At 42.3% G+C, this 20,847-nt stretch overlaps 1 protein-coding gene across 6 annotated transcripts in view; it reads right to left on the reverse strand.

Moving 5' to 3' along the window:
* The window catches only part of LOC120936136 (cytochrome P450 2K4-like), a 121,448-nt gene that overhangs the window by 20,464 nt on the left and 80,137 nt on the right, over positions 1–20,847 (reverse strand). For 5 of the 6 annotated variants that reach the window (XM_040348269.1, XM_040348266.1, XM_040348268.1 and 2 more), the window contains 3 exons: positions 18,982–19,178; positions 7,492–7,654; positions 3,471–3,620 (listed from right to left, as the gene is read on the reverse strand). In XM_040348269.1, coding sequence (XP_040204203.1) covers positions 3,471–3,620; positions 7,492–7,654; positions 18,982–19,164 — 496 coding nt within the window. In that variant the 5' untranslated portion in view covers positions 19,165–19,178. The remainder of the gene's footprint in view (positions 1–3,470; positions 3,621–7,491; positions 7,655–18,981; positions 19,179–20,847) is intronic. The other variant, XM_040348271.1, reaches the window with a different exon arrangement.

Raw genomic sequence — 20,847 nt, forward strand, 5'->3', positions numbered from 1 at the left:
ATGCAAAACAAAGTTTTAAAAAACTATAGTTTTCTTGGGAGCAGTGATTTTAATAATGCTTAAAGTGAAACAATAAAAGTGAAATATCCCGTACCTGGGGGGTGTGTATAGTATGCCTGTAAAGTGGCGCATTTTTCATGTGTTTAGAATAGTCTCTGCAGCAAAATGACATTTAAGGAAAAACTTTTTTTTTTTTTTGTTGCATTGCTACATGTCCCTTTGAGTAGGACCCAGGTCCCCAAACACTTTTTATGACAATAACTTACATATTAACCTTTAAAATTAGCACTTTTTATTTTTTATGTTCGTGTCCCATAGACGTTAACAGTGTTTGCGCGTTCAAACACATTTTTTGCCTGTTTGCATGTTCTGCTGTGAACTGAAACCGGGGGTGTTTGGCTCATCCCTAGTCACTACAAATGCTTTGTCTGCTTTTGTAAGCACCTAAACTGTGGACAAGAACACCAGAGGACAAGGGGGCACTCTTCCCAGTAAGAGCGGTTAAAATGTGGACTAGACTCCCTCAAGAACTGGTTCTGGCCAGCTCAGTAGATTGTTTTAAGAAAGGACTGGATTCTTTCCTAGATACACATAATATAACTGGATACTAACATTAAATGGGTAAAGTTGATCCAGGAAAAATCTGATTGCCTCTCGGGGTATCAAGAAGGAATTTTTTCCCCTGCTGGAGCAAATTTTATCATGCTTTGTTTTTTTTTGCCTTCCTCTGGACCAACTGTGGGTATAGGATTGTATTTGTGTGTATATATATATTTTTTTTTCCTCCATTGGTTGAACTAGATGGATCTTTTTACTAACTATGTAACTGTCGGGTTCTGGGCTTGAACCTGGGACCTCATTTGCGTCTGGCATTGTTTCTTCCTACTGAGCTATCTGGGATGCTGGACAGCTCCCTGTCTGATCTGCTGGATAAACCTATCTAAACCATTCGACTAGTCTGCTTGGTGTCTTGATTGCCTTGAACCTTGAACCCTTTGCTCCTCCCATGAACTTCCTATATATGCCTTGTCTCAGCACTTCCTCTTTGCCAGGTTATTGTGCCTTTCCTGCCAGTGCCTTGCTGTTGTCTTTCCTGCTGCCTTTTGTACCTGCAACCACCCGTGTTTGACCCTCGGCCTGTTCCTGGACTACGCTTCTGCCTGATCCCAACCTGCAAATACTCATTACCGACCTTTAGGCTTGTTTACTGACCACGCTGCTGTTTAAACCTTACCTGCTCATCCGCTACTGAACCCCGGCTTGCTCACCTCCTGGTGGGGCGATCCTGAGGACCGCGACCTGGTGCTAACATGCAGCAAATCCATCTCCACCATCAGGAGCTCTGGTGAACACCGGTTAGCACTTAGACTAGGCACCTCAGGTGAGCCTGTGTCATCTGCCAGGCCTGTGTACCTATATTGCTGGTCAGTGGTAGTCCTGGAAGTGCTGTAGCAATTGGCCTTCAAGCCCGATGCCTGATCGTGACAGTAACCCTCAAAAGAATGACCTACTGCGCTGTAACTGTGCGCATTGCAGCACAACTCTATCCACTTGAATGAGTCGCAATCTATGGCAGTATCACTTCCTGAAATTTGGATGCCATTAAATTTTTGCTTCAGCATGTGCATAGTGCTGAGTGACTGCATACCCTAAAGCTGGGCAGTTGGAGAGAGGGTTGTAGAACCATGGCTCAACCTGCTGCTAATACATTTAACCAGGAGAAAAAATAGAGCTATTATACATATGAACTAGGGCTGCTACTGATTAAAATTTTCGTGTTCGATAAAAAATTTTTTTTTAATCCATTAACCACTTAAGACCCGGACCAAAATGCAGCTTAAGGACCTGGCCAGGTTTTGCGATTCGGCACTGCGTCGCTTTAACAGACAATTGCGCGGTCGTGCGACGTGGCTCCCAAACAAAATTGGCATCCTTTTTTTTACCACAAATAGAGCTTTCTTTTGGTGGTATTTGATCACCTCTGTTTTTAATTTTTTGCGCTATAAACAAAAATAGAGCGACAATTTTGAAAAAAATGCAATAATTTTTACTTTTTGCTATAAAAAATATCCCCCAAAAATATATATATAAAAAAACGTTTTTTTCCTTCAGTTTAGGCCAATACGTATTCTTCTACATATTTTTGGTAAAAAAAAAAATCGCAATAAGCGTTTATCGGTTGGTTTGCGCAAAATTTATAGCGTTTACAAAATAGGGATAGTTTTATTGCATTTTTATTCATTCTTTTTTTTTTACTACTTATGGCGGCGATGAGCGATTTTTTTTTTGTGACTGCGACATTATGACGGACACTTCGGACAATTTTTACACTTTTTTGGGACCATTGTCATTGTCACAGCAAAAAATGCATTTAAAATCTCCCCCACTGTATAGGAAGATTAGTGCTTGCTTAGTCTTACCAGAGAAGCCACCGAACACGAGCAGTTGAGGCCGGGTGATGACATCAGCACGCTGCTCTAGGCTTACATAGGCCACCGCCGGCGGGCCAAGATGGCCACCTCTCCAGGAGCTAGGCCAAAGTCGCGGCCTTTCCTATGGCCGAGTCAGCAGCAGAGCTCTGCGGATCACGTGGTGTGCCGATCCACATATGGTAACCCGTTCGGATCACGGATCATTTATGATCCGTTGCACCACTAGTACCGATCAAAAGAATTTTGATCTATCAAAAAAATGAACGATTAATAGAGGAATTAATCTTTAATTTCCACAGCCCTAATATGAACTAATAGAAATGAAACAAACATTTGGATTGGGTGCTATGGGTGACTCGGCTTTTGTGCTTCCTTTTCTTAAGTTGTAGTGGGTCTGCTCCATAGTGTACTGCAGATCAGTGTGAACATGTATAGGCCTGCATACTGTATATCAATCCATGAGGTTGTGATTTAAACAGCTCCCTCTAGGTGGCAGCAGAAGACAAGGCTGTCACCCCACCTCATCTGTGCTATCCTCTCTATGTTTTAGCACTAAGTAGCAAAAAAAAAAAAAAGTGTAGTAGGTTTGGCACTTTACTTTCTTTACACAGTGAATTGAATTAGATTGTAGGTTCTTATAGGCAGGGCCTTTTTAACCCTCTTGTATTTTATTGTATTGTAACTATATTGTCTCCCTTTATATTGTAAAGTGCTTTGCATACTATTGGCGCTATAGAAATCCTGTTTTAAATTGGGACTTCCATTATTTTTTCAAAGAGAACATACATTTATATTCCTCCCAGCACTATACTAGAGGGCAGCCAGTTTACGAGAGATCAGACCAAACCATAGAAGACGGATGGCCAAGACCATCAAAGGGAAAGAAAAGCTGCCTTGTATGGTGTATAAGGCAGTACTCACAGTGGCAACATTTTAAAAGGCAGACAGCCAATCAGATTCCATGATTGGACAGTGTGACATTGTGCGATGCAGAAAATCTATAAATTTGTAGCAACAAAACCAGAACTCATTACTGACCTTTGTAAGTTTTAAAGATTTTTACCAAATTTTTGCACTCTTCCAAGATCTTATCTTCTATTGTTTTCTTCCCCATCCCCAAATCTCGTAACGTAGACAGAGCAAATCGTTTCATGACTTTCCAGTTATTACCATTAGAAAATATAATACCTAAAATAAAAAATAACATACACAACCTATTAAAATAAAGTGGGCCAGATTCAGATAGGAGATACGACGGCGTATCTCCTGATACGCCGTCGTATCTCTAAGGCCGGCCGGTCGTATCTATGCGACTGATTCATAGAATCAGTTACGCATAGATATCCCTAAGATCCGACAGGTGTAATTGATTTAAATAGTACACTCCCCCTAGCCGCGGAATTTGAATTCCGCCGGGGGAGTTACGATACGCCGCCGCAAGTTTTGAGGTAAGTGCTTTCTGAATTAAGCACTCGCCTCAAAAAACTTGCGGCGGCGGATCGTAAATCCGGCCCAGTGTTTCTAAACCTATAATTTCTTTGATTATGTTTGAAAACGTGCTCCCAGGATCTTCAGGTAAGAAACTTTGCAAACAATTCATCAAACAATCTGCTTAAAGTGATATTAAACCTATTATAGATGCCGAGGGTAGGACTTACCCTACTTCCAGTGGCACATGTACCAATGCTTTTTTTTTTTTTTTTACATTTAATTTTGTGAGCGATTTTGATCATGTCCAGAATAAAAATAAAATACAGAATTCTATTAAAAAATGCCTGAAGTATGCCTTCAAACCTAAGTGCAGCCTAATTAATAAACAAAAAAATTAGCACGGGGGACATTAATTACAGTCATTAGGTTATGTCCCTTGTGCTGATGCCTCTTCTTTGAGAAGCTGGGCGGAAAGAGCAGCCATAGTCTCTCTCTTAAAGAGATCCTGTGACAGCTCCTTAGCTGTATTAACCCCATGACACTGAAAATGTATGGTGGCAGGGGTAGGGGCCATGGACAGTAGACATGTGCACACTGAAATATTTTGTTTCGTAATTTCATTTTCGTCCAAAAAATAAATTGATTTAGTTACTCCCAAAATTCGTTTTTATTTATTTTGTTTTTCGTAAAAAAATGCACTCGTCCGAAAATCCAAATTAAGGTCGAATATGTCATTGAAGGCTTATGGTGTCTGTCGAATGTTGTAAAAAATAAATAAATAAGAAGATTCGATAGAATCTTTAAGAAAAAGATAAAAATAAAAAATGTGACTCTTTATGTCTCTCTATGTCGAATCTTCATGTCTCTCTATGTCGAATCTTCATGTCTCTCTATGTCGAATCTTCATGTCTCTCTATGTCGAATCTTCATGTCTCTCAATGTCAAATCTTTTCTCTCAATGTAGAATAATATTGGACTAATAGAGTTATGGTTAGGCACATTCGACCGCAACGAAAACTAAAAAAAAAAGCACTTGTTTATGTCGGATCTTTCGGTTTTCGTTTTCTGTGCTTTCGTTATCGTTTGTTAAAACGATAACGAAAATACCTGAAATTCGGACGAAAATGCATTCGGACGAAAACAAATGCACATATCTAATGGACAGAGGAGGATCTCAACTAAAAGAAGGGTCACCAGCACAACGTATATTTCCTGCTGACTGTACGTTATGTCAGTGCATCCGGAAAGTATTCATAGCGCTTTACTTTTTCCACATTTTGTTATGTTACAGCCTTTTTCCAAAATGTATTAAATTCATTATTTTCCTCAAAACTCTACAAACAATAACCCATAATGACAATGTGAATGAAGTTTGTTAGAAATCTTTGTAAATGTATTAAAAATAAAGAAAATGTACACATGTACATACTGTAAGTAAATACAGCCTTTGCCATGACACTCAATATTGAACTCAGGTGCATCCTGTTTCCACTGATCATTCTTGAGATATTTTTTACAACTTGATTGGAGTCCACATGTGGTAAATTCAGTTGATTGGACATGATTTGGAAAGGCACACACACACCTGTCTATATAAGGCCTCACAGTTAACAGTGCATGTCAGAGAACAAACAAAACCATGAAATCCAAGGAATTGTCTGTAGACCTCCAAGACAGGATTGTATCGAGGCACAGATCTGGGGAAGGGTACAGAAAACTTTCTGCATCATTGAAGGTCCCAATGAGCACAGTAGCCTCCATCATCCATAATTCAAGAAGCTTGGAACCACCAGAACTCTTCCTTGAGCGGGCCGCCCGGTTAAACTGAGCAATCGGGGGAGTAGGGCCTTAGGAAGCTGACCAAGAACCCGATGGTCTCTCTGACAGAGCTCCAGTGCTTCTTTGTAGAGAGGAGAACCTTCCAGAAGAACAAGCATCTCTGCAGAACTTCAACAATCAGGCCTGTATGGTAGTGTGGCCAGACTGGATGCCACTCCCCAGTAAAAGACACATGACAGCCAACCTGGAGTTTGCCAAAACGCACCTGAAGGACTCTCAGATCATGAGAGACAAAGTTCACTGGTCTGATAAAACAAAGATTTAACTCCTTGGCCTGAATGGTGAGCGTGATGTCTGGAGAAAACCAGGCACTGCTCATCATCTGGCCAATACTATCCCTACAGTGAAGCATGGTGGTGGCAGCATCATGCTGTGGGGATGTTTTTCAGCAGCAGGAACTGGGAGACTGATCACGATTGAGGGAAAGATGAATGCAGCAATGTACAGAGACATCCTTGATAAAATCCTGAGTGCTCTGGATCTCAGACTGGGGCGAAGGTTCATCTTCCAACAGGACAACAACGCTAAGCACATAGCCAAGATAACAAAGGATTGGCTACTGGACAACTCTGAATGTCCTTGAGTGGCCCAGCCAGAGCCCAGACTTGAACCTGATTGAACATCTCTGGAGAGATCTGGAAATGGCTGTGCATTGACGCACCGCATCCAACCGCCTGATGGAGCTTGAGAGGTTCTGCAAAGAAAAATGGGAGAAACTACCCAAAAATAGGTGTGCTAAGCATAATACTCAAAAAGACTTGAGGCTGTAATTCGTTCCAAATTGGCTTCAGCTAAATATTAAGCAAAGGCTGTGAATATTTATGTTTGTGATTTTTTTTTTTTTCATTTATCTTTAATACAGATTTCAAACAAATTTGTTTCATGTTGTCATTATGGGGTTTTGTTTGTAGAATTTTGAGCAAAATAATGAATTTATTCCATTTTGGAATAAGGCTGTAACATAACAAAATGCAGAAAAAGTGAAGCACTGTATGTTAAAAAAAACATACATTTTTATAATTTAATAATATCAATTTAATAAAATATGCATCATAGGGTAGATGGTTTATTACATTGAGATTTTTTTTGTGACGGCCTACATGTGTAAGTATTTAATTTGCAGTACTATATACCATTGTCTCTCAACCTTTTTTCATTCAATGCACCCTTTAAAATGACGCACAATCTTGAGGCACCCCATTCTAAAACAAACAATTAAAATAATAGTTTTACATAATACACACATGGCCCCCCCCCAATATTAGATACCATTTATTTATCCACATTTGTAAACTGAAACTGTTACAATGCCAGTGGCTAGCCTGCACAGTGCCCAAGTTACCCCATACTGCACAATGAAAACCAATAGCTTTGTGTAACAAAAGGCAGACTTCATCCACTCGCTGGCTTGTTGACAACTTTTGGGCATACCTCAATTATAGTTAACCAGTTCCAAACATCACATCCACAGCCTCTATTACAAAAGTAGAAAAAGCGAATGAATGGGAGGGGAGACTTCCTCAAATAAAAAAGATAGGACTTTTTAGGGTGGGAGGTTGTCACCAATGTATATACAGAAGTCAAATTCTTAAAAAAATTCTTAAAAAAATAGTTTTAGTGTACAAACATGCTTTTGGGAATTTTGCGCCAATTTTGGCGAGGAAGCCCTAAAGAATTCAGAAGACACTCCAGAGTGCCATGGCTGGATTAATAAAAACAAGGCTAGAATACACAATTTTTCTGCATATATTTTAGCCATACATTAAAAAATATATACAAATATAGTTACCATGTTCCTTGGCAATGTCTTGAAAAACTGGCACATGGGGTCTCCCAGAAAACTCCTCTGCATGGTTGAGCAGAGCATCTTTTACCGTCTCGTAGCCATGGAGCACAACCATCTTCTGTGTCCCTAGCTGTAGGCTGAACACGGAGCCGTACTTCTCAGCAAGCTGCATTATTAAGACGAACAAAATTAAATAAACCTATGAGAAGCCAGTGGGTGATTCATCCGATGGAATGACAGTTCTAGGTGATCTTAAATAAAAGTACAGTATTTATATCATGTTTTTATAGTAAAAAACAAACAAAAAAAACAAACAATTAAAACATAACAAAAAAAAAAAAGTACAAGTGTCATATTCCATATAACACCCAACACATAAATAGAAATTGAAATACTTTGAGAAGATTTAAGTCATTATACATATTACATTTTGCTATCCAGAGAGCGTGCAAGCACTCATTCTCGGGAACGAAGCTTGGTTGCAATTGTTTTTCCTATATGAGGGGATGACGCAGTACGCCGCCCGTGCCCCGAGACGACGTGACCTATCACGAAATGCGGAGGGCGGAACGAGCGGCGTGCTGACGTCATCACCCTCACCTGCTCGTTCTCCATACGGACGGGTTTGCCTGTTTGCGTCCGGCCGGCGCAACAGGCTTAAGGCTGGTCTTTTTCGATGAAGATGTGAGTTTTTTACTGTTTATTAATTTTATAAAATAAACATCATTGGTTTTACACTATGTGAGGCATTAATTTCCTTGCATGATATACCATACCAACGAGCATAAAAGCCTTGGAGTCTACCTGATGGTCTACCATACTGCGTATACAGTTGCTGTCATTTGCCCGCTGGGTACTACATACACGCTGGTTCAGGTCCACAGGACTATTGGTTCTGGTAAGCAGTTTACCTATCACATGGTGGCGGATTTCACTTTGGCTCTAGACTCTGTCAAGAGAGTCCAGCTGTTTGGATTATCACATGGGTGTTTTCTTTCACTGAAGTCACTAAATGAACTTTTTTATTGCTTTGGTCACAGACAGTACAGACCGAAATGGCTATATCCCGAGGGATAGTGGCCACCATCCAAACTGGCTCAAGGCCATCCCTAAAGGACAGTTTCAGAGGATTAGTAGAAACTGTTCCCGGGTAGAGGATTTCGAAGTACAAGTAGAAATAATGAAAAGTCGTTTTGAGGAGAAAGGCTATGCAACAACATCTCTGGATGAAGATATCAAAAACATTGCCACGTTAGATAGACAAAATTTGCTAGTCCCCAAAAACAAAAACAAAGAGGAATACAACAGGGATTTTGAAAGGTCCTTTTTGACCACTTTCTCGTCACAACATTGGTGGGTCAGGAAAGTAATACAAAAGCATTTGCCAGGCCTCAAATGTGATTGGATTATGGGACCTAAACTCCCTGAGAACCCTAAGGTCCTGTTTAGAAGAAATAAAAATCTCAAGGACCTGCTGGCACCAAGCAATGTAGACCCTCCCCCCAAAATCCGGATGTTTGAGAATCTAAAAGTTTTTTTTCCGTGCAAAAGGTGCAAAGTGTTTGCTTCTTGTAAGACCATGAAAACTTTGGTTTTCTCGTCTCAGGTTACCTCTCGGGTATATTCCATTTCGGAATTTATTACCTGCGACACGGTAGGGGTGATCTACTTGTTGAGGTGCCCTTGTGGCCTCCATTACATTGGGAGGACCACTAGGGCCCTCAAGGTCAGAATAGGTAAACATATTTCGTGCATACGCAGAGGATTTAGAGAACACAGTGTCTCTTTGCACTTTCGGCAACATCATAACCGAGACCCCTCTATTTTGGAAGTAAAGCAGAAACAAAAATTGTTTCTGGACAGCCACACTCTGAAAAAATTGTAGCCTTTATTAAAAGAAGGACAGCACTACAAATCACAGCAACATAAAATAAAACCCGACTGTTGACACGTTTTGCACTAAGCACTAGTTTCAGTGCGAAACGCGTCAATAGTCAGGTTTTATTTTATGTTGCTGTGATTTGTAGTGCTGTCCTTCTTTTAATAAAGGCTAAAAAAAATTCAGAGTGCGGCTGTCCAGAAACAATTTTTGTTTCTGCTTTGCTAAGTGCATTGCCTGCACCTGAGTTGTCTGCAACGGAGGATATTCATCTGGGTTCCCACCTGGAGCGGCTACTCACTTTTCCCTATTTTGGAAGTAGTGGGGATTGAAAAATATACTCCACACTGGAGAGGGAGTGATCTGAAATGTCACATATCACGTAGAGAAACACGGTGGATTTATGATATGCAGTGTTACACACCTCTGGGCCTCGACATAGAGTGCGACATTAACCACTTGCCGTCGCTGCACCGCCGAAATACGTCCACAAGGTGGCTCTCCTAGGCGAGACCACGTAAATGGACGTCCTGCCTATTAGCCGCCACTAGGGGCGCACGCGCGCCGCCGGAGGCGCGCGCGCGCCCCCCGCTCGCCCCCGACTCCCGTGCGTGTGCCCGGCGGGCGCGATCGCCGCCGGGCACACGCGATCGCTCGGTACAGAGCGGGGAACGGGAGCTGTGTGTGTAAACACACAGCTCCCGGTCCTGTCAGCAGGGGAAATGCTGATTTTCTGTTCATACAATGTATGAACAGAAAATCAGTGTTTCCCCTAGTGAGGCCACCCCCCCCCCCCACAGTAAGAACACACCCAGGCATACTTAACCCCTTCCCCGCCCCCTAGTGTTAACCCCTTCACTGCCAGTGGCATTTTTATAGTAATCTAATGCATTTTTATAGCACTGATCGCTATAAAAATGCCAATGGTCCCAAAAATGTGTCAAAAATGTCCGAAGTGTCCGCCATAATGTCGCAATACCGAAAAAAAAATCGCTGATCGCCGCCATTACTAGTAAAAAAAATATTAATAAAAATGCCATAAAAATAACCCCTTTTTTGTAAACGCTATAACTTTTGCGCAAACCAATCAATAAACGCTTATTGCGATTTTTTTTTACGAAAAATATGTAGAAGAATACGTATCGGCCTAAACTGAGGAAAAAAAATGTTTTTCTATATATTTTTGGGGGATATTTATTACAGCAAAAAGTAAAAAATATTAATTTTTTTCAAAATTGTCGTTCTATTTTTGTTTATAGCGCAAAAAATAAAAAACGCAGAGGTGATCAAATACCACCAAAAGAAAGCTCTATTTGTGGGAAAAAAAGGACGCCAATTTTGTTTGGGAGCCATGTCGCACGACCGCGCAATTGTCTGTTAAAGCGACGCAGTCCCGAATCGCAAAAAGTACTCTGGTCTTTGGGCAGCAATATGGTCCGGGGGGTAAGTGGTTAACTGCTCTATTAATAACAGCTAGACAATGTCATTTCCAAGCTCCCCTCCTTTTATATAATCTCCTATTTCTGCCTTTAAAATTAAATTGGTCCTTCCACCCCTGCCCCCCCCTCTCTTCTTTCCTCATTTCCCTTGGATACAGTCGTAAGGGGCTACCCAGGATTATGACTCCTTCGACTTGGCTTTGGTGTCCAAAAAAAAATTTGTATCTATAATTTATATCTATCTATCTATCTATCTATCTATCTATCTATCTATCTATCTATCTCTCTCTCTCTCTCTCTCTCTCTCTATATATATATATATATTTATTTATTTTTCATTTTTAATATATTTTTTCCTTTATGAGATTTTTTTTTTACATTTTTTTACAATCTTATCGTGTGAAAAATTATTTCTTTAGTAGCCTCACATGATAATGATCATGTAGTTGCGGCATGACCAACATGTTCAGGGCCACAGATGTGTTTAGGCTACGTTTTTATCCATTTATTCAATGTTTCAGGAATGTGTTTTGATTACGAGGTGTCTGTGTGGGAGATATGCATATGTGTAGGTGTAGTAATGTTTAGGTAACTATGGAGATTTTTTTCCGACTGGCCCTTTAAGACCGGGGATAACTACACTAGTGGGGGTTTTTTGTTTGTATGCATGTGCATTTCCGACCATGACCTCCACCTACCTGTATGCATACCCATATCCTGCAAGACACAATGAAGTAAATGGAAAATTTTGATAATATTGGGTTTTTGTTCTCTGTCATTTTTTGAGCGGTGAATGCGCCTCTCCCAATGAAATAATATTCCGGCTCAAGAGGCGCAACGACATTGCCATTTTTAAGTACACACTTGGATATTCATTTATCATTGAACTTCCGGTGTCGCTCTCCTGTCTTCTGAGTATTTAAAAGCGTGGTGTGTGACGTCTGGCTCTACGCCTCCTTTCTCAGTCGATGCTCGTTAGGAAGAAACGCAGCGTCAGGTGGAGCGAGAGTTGCTGACGTCACCACGCCCCCAGCTGATCGGCCAGAGCCAAGGCTGGTTTGTTTGTATACGCTTCCTATGTTTTTGATACGTTATCACTTGTGAAGCTTTTAGATGTCAGTCCTTTTCCTTTGAATGGAATAAAGAGAAACATTTTTAATCAATACTGCACTATGAAGCGCTTTTTCTCCTTCTTACCTATACGTTACCACAACATTGTCTGAGGCTGGTCTATCCCAGGATTCATTGATAAGAGACCACGGAAGTTTTCCTTTGGATTTAAAACAGAGGAGTGGACCAGGAGTAACCGCTTTCAACCAACTGCGGACATCTGTGTCTCTGAGCCTGTCTGATCCCTGCAGGGATCCAACGGATCTGGTAAGCGGCCACTTATTTCCTTTGTTCGTGGGAATTTTGATTGAAGTTATCTGCATTCATTCAGTCATCAGACAGAAGATTAAGACCTTGTATGAGCCATTGCACTGATGTGACTTCATATTAAGGACACTTTCCTAGTTTTTATTACACAACCCTTTGTTGCACAGTAATAAGGACATTTTGAATGTATCTTATCATTCATTATTTATTTTGTATATGAATTTTTCACATGCAATTTTTATTGGCCAATTTGGTTGTGCACTTTTTTCACTTTTACACATATGCTCCAAGCCTGATATTAGTTTTTTTTTGATTAGGTACGGCACTTTCATTTATTGTTATTCATTTAATTTCACGTCTGCCACTGTGCACTTTGGGCCTGATCCTCAAAAGGTATACGCCAGCGTATCTACTGATACACCGTCGTATCCCTGTTTCTATCTATGGAACTGATCCACAGAATCAGTTTCTCATAGATAGGCAGAAGGTCCGACATGTGTAAGGGACTTACACTGTCGGATCTTAGGATGCAGTACCGCAGCCGCCGCTGGGGGCATTTCTCGTCGAAATGCCGCTTCGGGTATGCAAATTAGCACTTACGGAGATCCACAAAGCTTTTACGCTTCGTTTTTTCTCCGTAAGAATTAGTTTGCTGTCGCAAAATTAGGGCTGCTTTTACAAGGCCTAAATTGTTTACACCTTGTAAAAGTAGACCCTTCTACCCCGCGTCGCTGTCATTTTTTTTTTTCCCGCCGCAACTCCTTTTTTTTTTTACGCCCGTCGCGATTCTCAAAACCCGGCGCAACGTAAAACCATGCAAAGCACGTCGGGAAAATGACGTCGGGAGCATGCGCAGTACGTCCGGCGCGGGAGCGTGCCTAATTTAAATGGGACTCGCCCCATTAAATTAGGAACGCCTTGCGCCGGACGGATTTAAGTTAGACCGCTCAAAATTTCTAGGTAAGTGCTTTGTGGATCGGGCACTTAGGTAGAGATTTGCGGCGGTGTAACTTAAATAGGAAAAATTACGTTCCGCCAGGTTTTTGTGGATCAGGCCCTTTGTTTTTATGGGGATAGCACGGATTGTCCCTGCCACAGGACACTCAATATTACCATTATAAAGGAGAGTCTCCACGAGTGTTGGATCATATCCCTCCGAGACCACCCCCTCACCATACTAGTTATGGTCAGGGGAATTCTAATTTCCAACAAGGAAGAGATGGTAATTTTGAGTATAATATTCCAACTCAGAATCGTTTTTTTCTATTATCCGATTCAATTGGCCCTAGTTCATTTGGACCAAGGGAAGGGGGAATTTATGGTAATTGGGATAGGAATATTCCACCACCTCAATTCGGTCAGTCTGAGGGTGGCTATAGCCACTTAAGATCTGACTATCCCCAGGCTCCTCCGGAATATCGGACCAATCTGAATTGGGGTTTTCCCATGAGCCAACAAGGCCTATAGAACAAAGTGAGGGGTTAGAGGGGGGAGGCGGGCCCAGTCACTCAAAAAGAAAAAGAGTTTAGGCACTGGCATCTTTAATCTGAGCCAACAAGTGCTATCAGATTCAGAAAAAAGGCTATTAGATAAAGGTTTGAAGTTTGCTCCACCAAGGAATTTGAGCAAATTCCAGACCTTTATGGATGTTCATAAATTTGCAAGAAAATTGAACATTAAGAGATATTTTCTATCTAATCCTATTAAAGAGAGGCTCATCCCCCCTCCTGAGTACAAACACTCCAACCTAGCTAATGCATCACTCTTTAACCCTCCTGGGTCATTAGCGCCCAGCATTAGAGTGTTTCGTGATGTGGTGCTAAAAGACCTAGAAAACATCAAAGTTAAAAAGGTTAAAATACATAAAGACCTTAAAAATGGTTTAGAGTCACTTTGTTCCAACAAATCCCTTTCTATAAGACCTGCTGATAAGGGAGGAGGGATTGTCGTCCTGGATAGGTGCGACTATCTAAAGGAGATGCATCGCATCGTAGACGATCCTGACACCTACACCCCTCTGAGTAGAAACCCTATTGTCAAATATAAACGTGAACTGGAGGCTATAGTGGACAAAGGTTTTCAAAAAGGGATCTTGAATGAGAAGGAAAGGTTGTATTTGGTACCGGTGCCCCTCGCACTATACTACCTCCCAAAAATCCATAAAAGTCAAAATTGCCCCCCCGGGACGTCCCATCGTCAGTGGGATAGACTCGATCACCTCTCGGGTGGGCAAGTACATCGACTTTTTCTTGCAACCACCGGTCCAGAATATCCCCTCTTTTATTAGAGATACCAAAACAGGTTATTAATTTGTTAGCTGGCATCTCACACAAAAGAGGAATATGGTTAGTTACAGCTGACGTGACCTCTTTATACACCGCTTTCCCTCACAAGTTAGGTTTGGAAGCGGTGAAGTTATATCTGAAGAGAGGGTCTAATTTGGCCCCCTCTCAGATAGATTTTTATCATGACTTTGCTGCAATATGCAGCTAGTCACAGCTATTTTTGGTTTGACCACCAATTTTTTCATCAGGATAGGGGTGTGGCTATGGGGGCTAAGTATGCCCCCAGCCTGGCGAACCTTTTCATGGCCAAGTGGGAGGAGGATGTCTGCGGGATGCCTGCGGGAGCCCCAAAGTGGTGCTTCGGGAAAGGTACATCGACGACATCCTTCTCCTATGGGATGGCAATGAATCGGACTTACAAGAGTATATGCTGTCACTCAACAATAACAACAGGGGCATCAAATTTACATTTGAAGCCAGCCAGGAAAGGGTCAATTTTTTGGACCTTTATATTTCTGTCTAGGGAAGTAGATTCATAACCACTACTTTTTTCAAACAAACTGATAGGAATTCCTACATTCCTCTCGATAGCTGCCATTATGCCCCTTGGCTTAAATCAGTCCCTCAAGGACAGTTTGCTAGACTAAGACGTAACGGCACCGAGGTGGAAGCCTATGACAACCAAGCAACGGTTCTCTCTAGTAGATTTGCAGAAAAGGGTTATGATCATGCTGTTTTATCTCGTCTGGTACAATCTACCAGGGAGATTGACAGAGGATCCCTTTTAAGTGACCGTGTTAAGGAGGCGGGATTCCACTTCCATTCATTACTACATTTTCAGCACAGCATCAGAACATAAAACGTCTGATACGCAAACATTGGCATGTGCTAGAAAGCGATCAGTTATTGGCACCCATCCAACCTGAAAGGCCGGTAATCGTTTTTAGAAGAGCCTCTTCATTATCCAACTGTATTGCACCGAGTGTCCAGGATCCCCCACGGGAGAATAGGACCTTTTTGCAAAATTTAACTGGGTACCATAGATGCAAAAAATGTCAAGTATGCACTTTGAATAGATGCCAGGATCGAAAGATCTTGCAGTTTACATCTATGAGTATCAATAGATCCTATGAGGTGGAACCCTTTATTACCTGTTCCTCTAAAGGGGTAGTCTACCTCATCCAATGCCCCTGCGGGCTCCAATATGTAGGGAGGACCAAGAGGGAACTACGAGTTAGATTGAATGAACATATAGCAAACATCAGGAAGGGTTTCGACAAGCACTCAGTGTCTAAGCATTAGGATTTAGTACATGGGAGGGACCCCTCTGGTACCTTGTTTGTAGGCATTGACAAATACAAACCTCATTGGAGGGGAAGCTCCCTAGTTAGAGAAATTTCGAAACAGGAGATGTCATGGGTGTACCGGTTGAGGACATACCTTCCCTATGGACTCAATGTGGACACAGACATTAATGCCTTCATTAACAACTCCTAGTGTTTTTGTTGATATTGGTATGACAAGTTTGAAATACAGGATGAGGGTTTGTTTTAGAGATTTAAAGTTTGAAGTTTTAAATTTCTTTTTATACTATTTTTCTTTTGGTTTTAAAATTGGGTTGCCTCTTGGCATATACAGATTATTCTCCCATGAGTGGTCACTCTATTTACCCTTGTGTGTTGGGTTTTGAGGAGCCTGACACTCGGGAGTACCTTCTCTGATTGTTATCTGGTGCATTTACAGCATGATGTGCAATGGGGGCCGATCCGTATTCACAGGGGTACTATTAATTGTTTAACCCAATTTTATAGCCAATTATTTTTATCACCTAATTTTATTTTTATACTCTGCCCCCTGCCCGCAGACCCCGACAACCAACGACCAGGGTTGTCGGGACAAGGCCCTGTCCTTATCAACATGGAGACAGGGTGCTTTGGGGTGGGGGGGGGGGCCGCACCCACCCCCCTATGTTGAGGGCATGCGGCCTGGTACGGCTCAGGAGGGGGGGCGATCTCTGGATTGTGGGGGGTTCTCTTTATAATCCATACCAGACCTAAGGGCCTGGTATGCTCCTGGAGGGAAACCCAAAGCACCCACCCCCCCATGTTGAGGGCATGTGGCCTGGTACGGCTCAGGAGGGGGGGCTCGTCCCCACTCCCTTCCTGACCGGCCAGGCGGCGTGCTTGCATATGGGTCTGGTATGGATTGTGGGAGAACCCCCACACTGTTTTTTCGGTGTAGGGGGGTTCTCCTTACAATCCATACCAGACCTAAGGGCCTGGTATGCTCCTGGAGGGTAACCCATGCCAGTTTTTTATTTAAAATTTGCCGTGGAGTTCCTCCTCATGATTCATACCAAACACGGCGTCTAGAATTGGCGGAAATCCAAGTCAGATCCCCGTCGCTTCTATGTCGCGCTCGCTGGAATGTGCTTTTCCTATTGCAGTGAGTGTGAGATGTCGGCACCCTGTCGCCGAGAACCAGCACAATGCCTTCGTGCTGGAAACACATTCTCACGGACAGGTACTGTACGTGATCTGCTGCAAAGCGGCCATCCTGCTTCAGTAAATGTGTGCGGTTAGGCGGTTGTGAACAGGTTAATATAAACCATAGTGCCTGGCCTAATCTTACAAAGTACACTACTGTGCTTTACCAGAACTTCTGTTATTATGCCTGTTATAATGCACGCTGTAACAAGCCTTAAAATAAACTGTGTGCCTTTTCTGAGTTTACAAACATGGATGCATCCATCTATGTGGTTGGATGGGTGCTGTGTGTGTAAGCAGGGGTAAGTACCCCTTTTAGGAAAACCCCACCACAGGGTAGGAGCTAATTTCATATAATACAAGATTGGAAGAACTGTAGATCTGAGCCTGATAGAAAGAGAGCCTACATAACACCACTATGTAGGTACATAAAAAGGTACAAAAAAAGGATGCGGCCTATATAGTAATGCTGTTGTCAGGTGGAAGACGGAATAGTTATACTAGCTGCGGGGAGGGCTTCACACTCCTGGTGGGGACATTTGAAATAGAGCAAGCTAATGTCTGCATGGTAGTTGTTGTACCCAGAGCGCACAGCCATATCTCCTGTGCTCATAAGCACACATTTCGTCTAATGACATAATGCATCCTACCTCCAACTCTATTTCCTGTATAGCTAAAACCCATCAAAACCCAGCAATCCATCTCAGCTCCATCAGCCTGACTCCACAGAAAGCAGTATGCCTTGCTCTTTTATTTGAAAGAAACTAAAGCTATGACAAACAGGAAGTGATTGCCACAATAGCCATTCGCTTCCTAAATACAAAATGACACACAGGAAATCCTTCCAACAGGATGAGTTAATACAAACAACCAATGAATAATGGCTAAAGGAGTCCTATGGGTGTGTCTGAGCAGAGACAGGGTGCATGGAAGCTAAACAAAGAAGCCGCATGGCTTTCAAACATGGACTCCGTCTCTGACCACAACAACCCAAAAGCTCCCGTATTACCACTGATAAGAATCCTTATTCTGCGTTGTTCCAGAGAACAATGCATACCCAGATTATACTACTGTTCATTGTGGATGGGAGGCTATCTGCAGTTGTGCACTATGAATCCAGACCTGTGCTGATCAGACATAGCAGATAGAAGAGTGTACATCAGCTTATAACTGATAATGTCTTTGCAGACTAAAACATATCCCCCCAGAAGAATGTTTGTGCCAATGCACAGGGGCACAGACAGAATTCTCACCGCTCCAGGTGAGCCTCGTGATGATCAGGGGTTGTTGAACCACCAGGGTGCTGGCAATGCGGTAATGGCAAAAAACAAAAGAACAAAAGCTGGACAGCCGCACTCCAAAATTTTCTTTAAAAGAGATGTCTTTATTTTCAACTGTGCATACAGTCACTGCAAGCCCACAAAAATCAGTATGGCCAATGTTTCGCACTGGCGTCAGTGCTTAGTCATGGCTACACAGGGGCCCTTTTGCTGGCGGACATATCCCCACTCTACAAACACCTTTCTTCAACCTCAGGAAGTTTTCCACTACCAGATGGGACTCAGCAAGCGTCAGTCTGCCCCAGGCAGCTCTTTGGAGCAGACTACAGAGTACCAACACTGGGTGACACTATGACAATACATAATAAATACATCTTCATAAAATTTCCACAACATAGGCGAAAGCCGCGGTCATGTGAATTCAGCATTAAGGTGGCATTCCAAACTTAGATGTAAGCTGGACAACTTGCACAGTTAACACTTTGTAATACATGGCCATACTTCTTACACCGTTGACACTACTGCACTACAGGCACAGCTTTGGTTAGAGAACACCTCTTCCAGATGTGCAGTATTCCTGAGCCGGTACCGCTGAGCTTGTGCCAATCTCCACCAACCCTGCAGTTTCATCCCTTCACTCCCAGTGACAATGTCCATATGTCATTATTGGATACAGGAAACACACTTCTCCATTATTTTAGTTGAAGGACCTCTTTTAATTGTACATTTTTATACCCAGGATCTTACCTCGTGAAATGTCACATAAGGCTTTTCCATGCTTATAATGTGCATATGTCCAATGATTGGTAAAGTAGGAGGTCCCGGGGGATAGTTTTTATGAACATTTTGCTTCTGTCCATATAGAACAATTGCCAGAAAAACACAGGTAACAATGAAGAGGATAATTGTGATTGGATCCATTAGATACATGTCTGTGACAACACCTAGAGATAAAAAGAAGAATCACAAGCTGAAGGGTAGGAATGGTCAAAAAGTCTCCTTAAATGAAAAATAGAAAACTTTATTCTTATGAAAAACAGTAGATAAAAAAAAAAAAAATAAGATATAGATGCAAAGTTTGTATACGGGTAAAAAAATCTCAGTTGAAATTGGAAGTAATTTTTAAAGTGTATCCAAATAAAAAAACAAAAATTGAAAGTCTAGGTGAAGCCAGAACAAAAACATCATCACAAGAGACATAACTCACAGTCATTTAGATGTGTCTCTTGTGATGATGCCTCTTCTTTTAGATTAAATACTCCTACAAGGATATAGTAGCTGTAATATTGCTTCTAAAAATGGTGGCTTTGTTGATAAAAGCTTACGACAGCCCTTAAGTTCTATTTACTGCCATCAATGGATGGAGGAGAGTTTCAGCTAAAAGAAGAGGCGTTAACACAAGGGACACATCCTATTGACTGTAAGTTATGTCACTTGTGCTGCTTATTCTGTTTTTATTTTGGTTGGGCTTAGTGTTTAATAGATTGATTATACAGTATCTCACAAAGGTGAGTACACCCCTCACATTTTTGTAAATATTTTATTATATCTTTTCATGTGACAACACTGAAGAAATTACACTTTGCTACAATATAAAGTAGTGAGTGTAGAGCTTGTATAACAGTGTAAATGTGCGGTCCTCTCACAATTACACACATCCATTAATGTCTAAACCACTGGCAACAAAAGTGAGTACACCCCTAAGTGAAAATGTCCAAATTGGGCCCAAAGTGTCAATATTTTGTGCGGCCACCATTTTTCAGCACTGCCATAACCCTCTTGGGCAGGGGTCTCAAACTCAAATTACCTGAGGGCCACAAGACAAGTTTTCATATCCCATGGGGGGCCGCATGCAAACTTTCAAACTTCAAAAACAACAGTTCTGGTGTCAGCAAGCGCATTATTACCACCAGCACTGGTGTCAGTGGATGCATTATTAACCCTGACCACTACACAGCACACTGACCACTACACACTGACCACTGCACTGCACACTGGCCACTACACTGAACACTTCACACTGAACACTACACGATGACCACTACACTACACACTCACCACTACACTACACACCCCACTGACCACTACACTACACACTGACCACTCACCATCAGGGCACAGCACATCAGGTCACAGAGCCCAGCACATTAGGGTACAGGGCACAGTGCACATCAGGGTACAGAGCCCAGAACATCAGGGTACAGGGCACAGCGCACATCAGGGCACATCAGGGTACATAGCCCAGCACATCAGGGTACAGGGCATAGCACATCAAGGTACAGGGCACAGCACATAAGAGCACAGCACAACAGGCCACATCAGGGTACAGGGCACGGCACATCAGGACAAGGCACATGGCACATCAGGGCATAGCACATCAGGACAGGGCACATGGCACATCAGGGTACAGGGCACAGGACACAGCACATCAGGGTACAGAGCCCAGCACATCAGGGTACATGGGGCACATCAGGGTACATGGGGTACATCAGGGTACATGGGGTACATCAGAGCACATGGGGCACAATCGGGGCACATCAGGGTACATGCGGCACATCAGGGTACATGGGGCACATCTGGGTACATGGGGCGGATCAGAGCACATGGGGCACA

The sequence above is a fragment of the Rana temporaria genome, chromosome 4 (genome assembly GCF_905171775.1).
Source record: "Rana temporaria chromosome 4, aRanTem1.1, whole genome shotgun sequence".
NCBI lineage: Eukaryota > Metazoa > Chordata > Amphibia > Anura > Ranidae > Rana > Rana temporaria.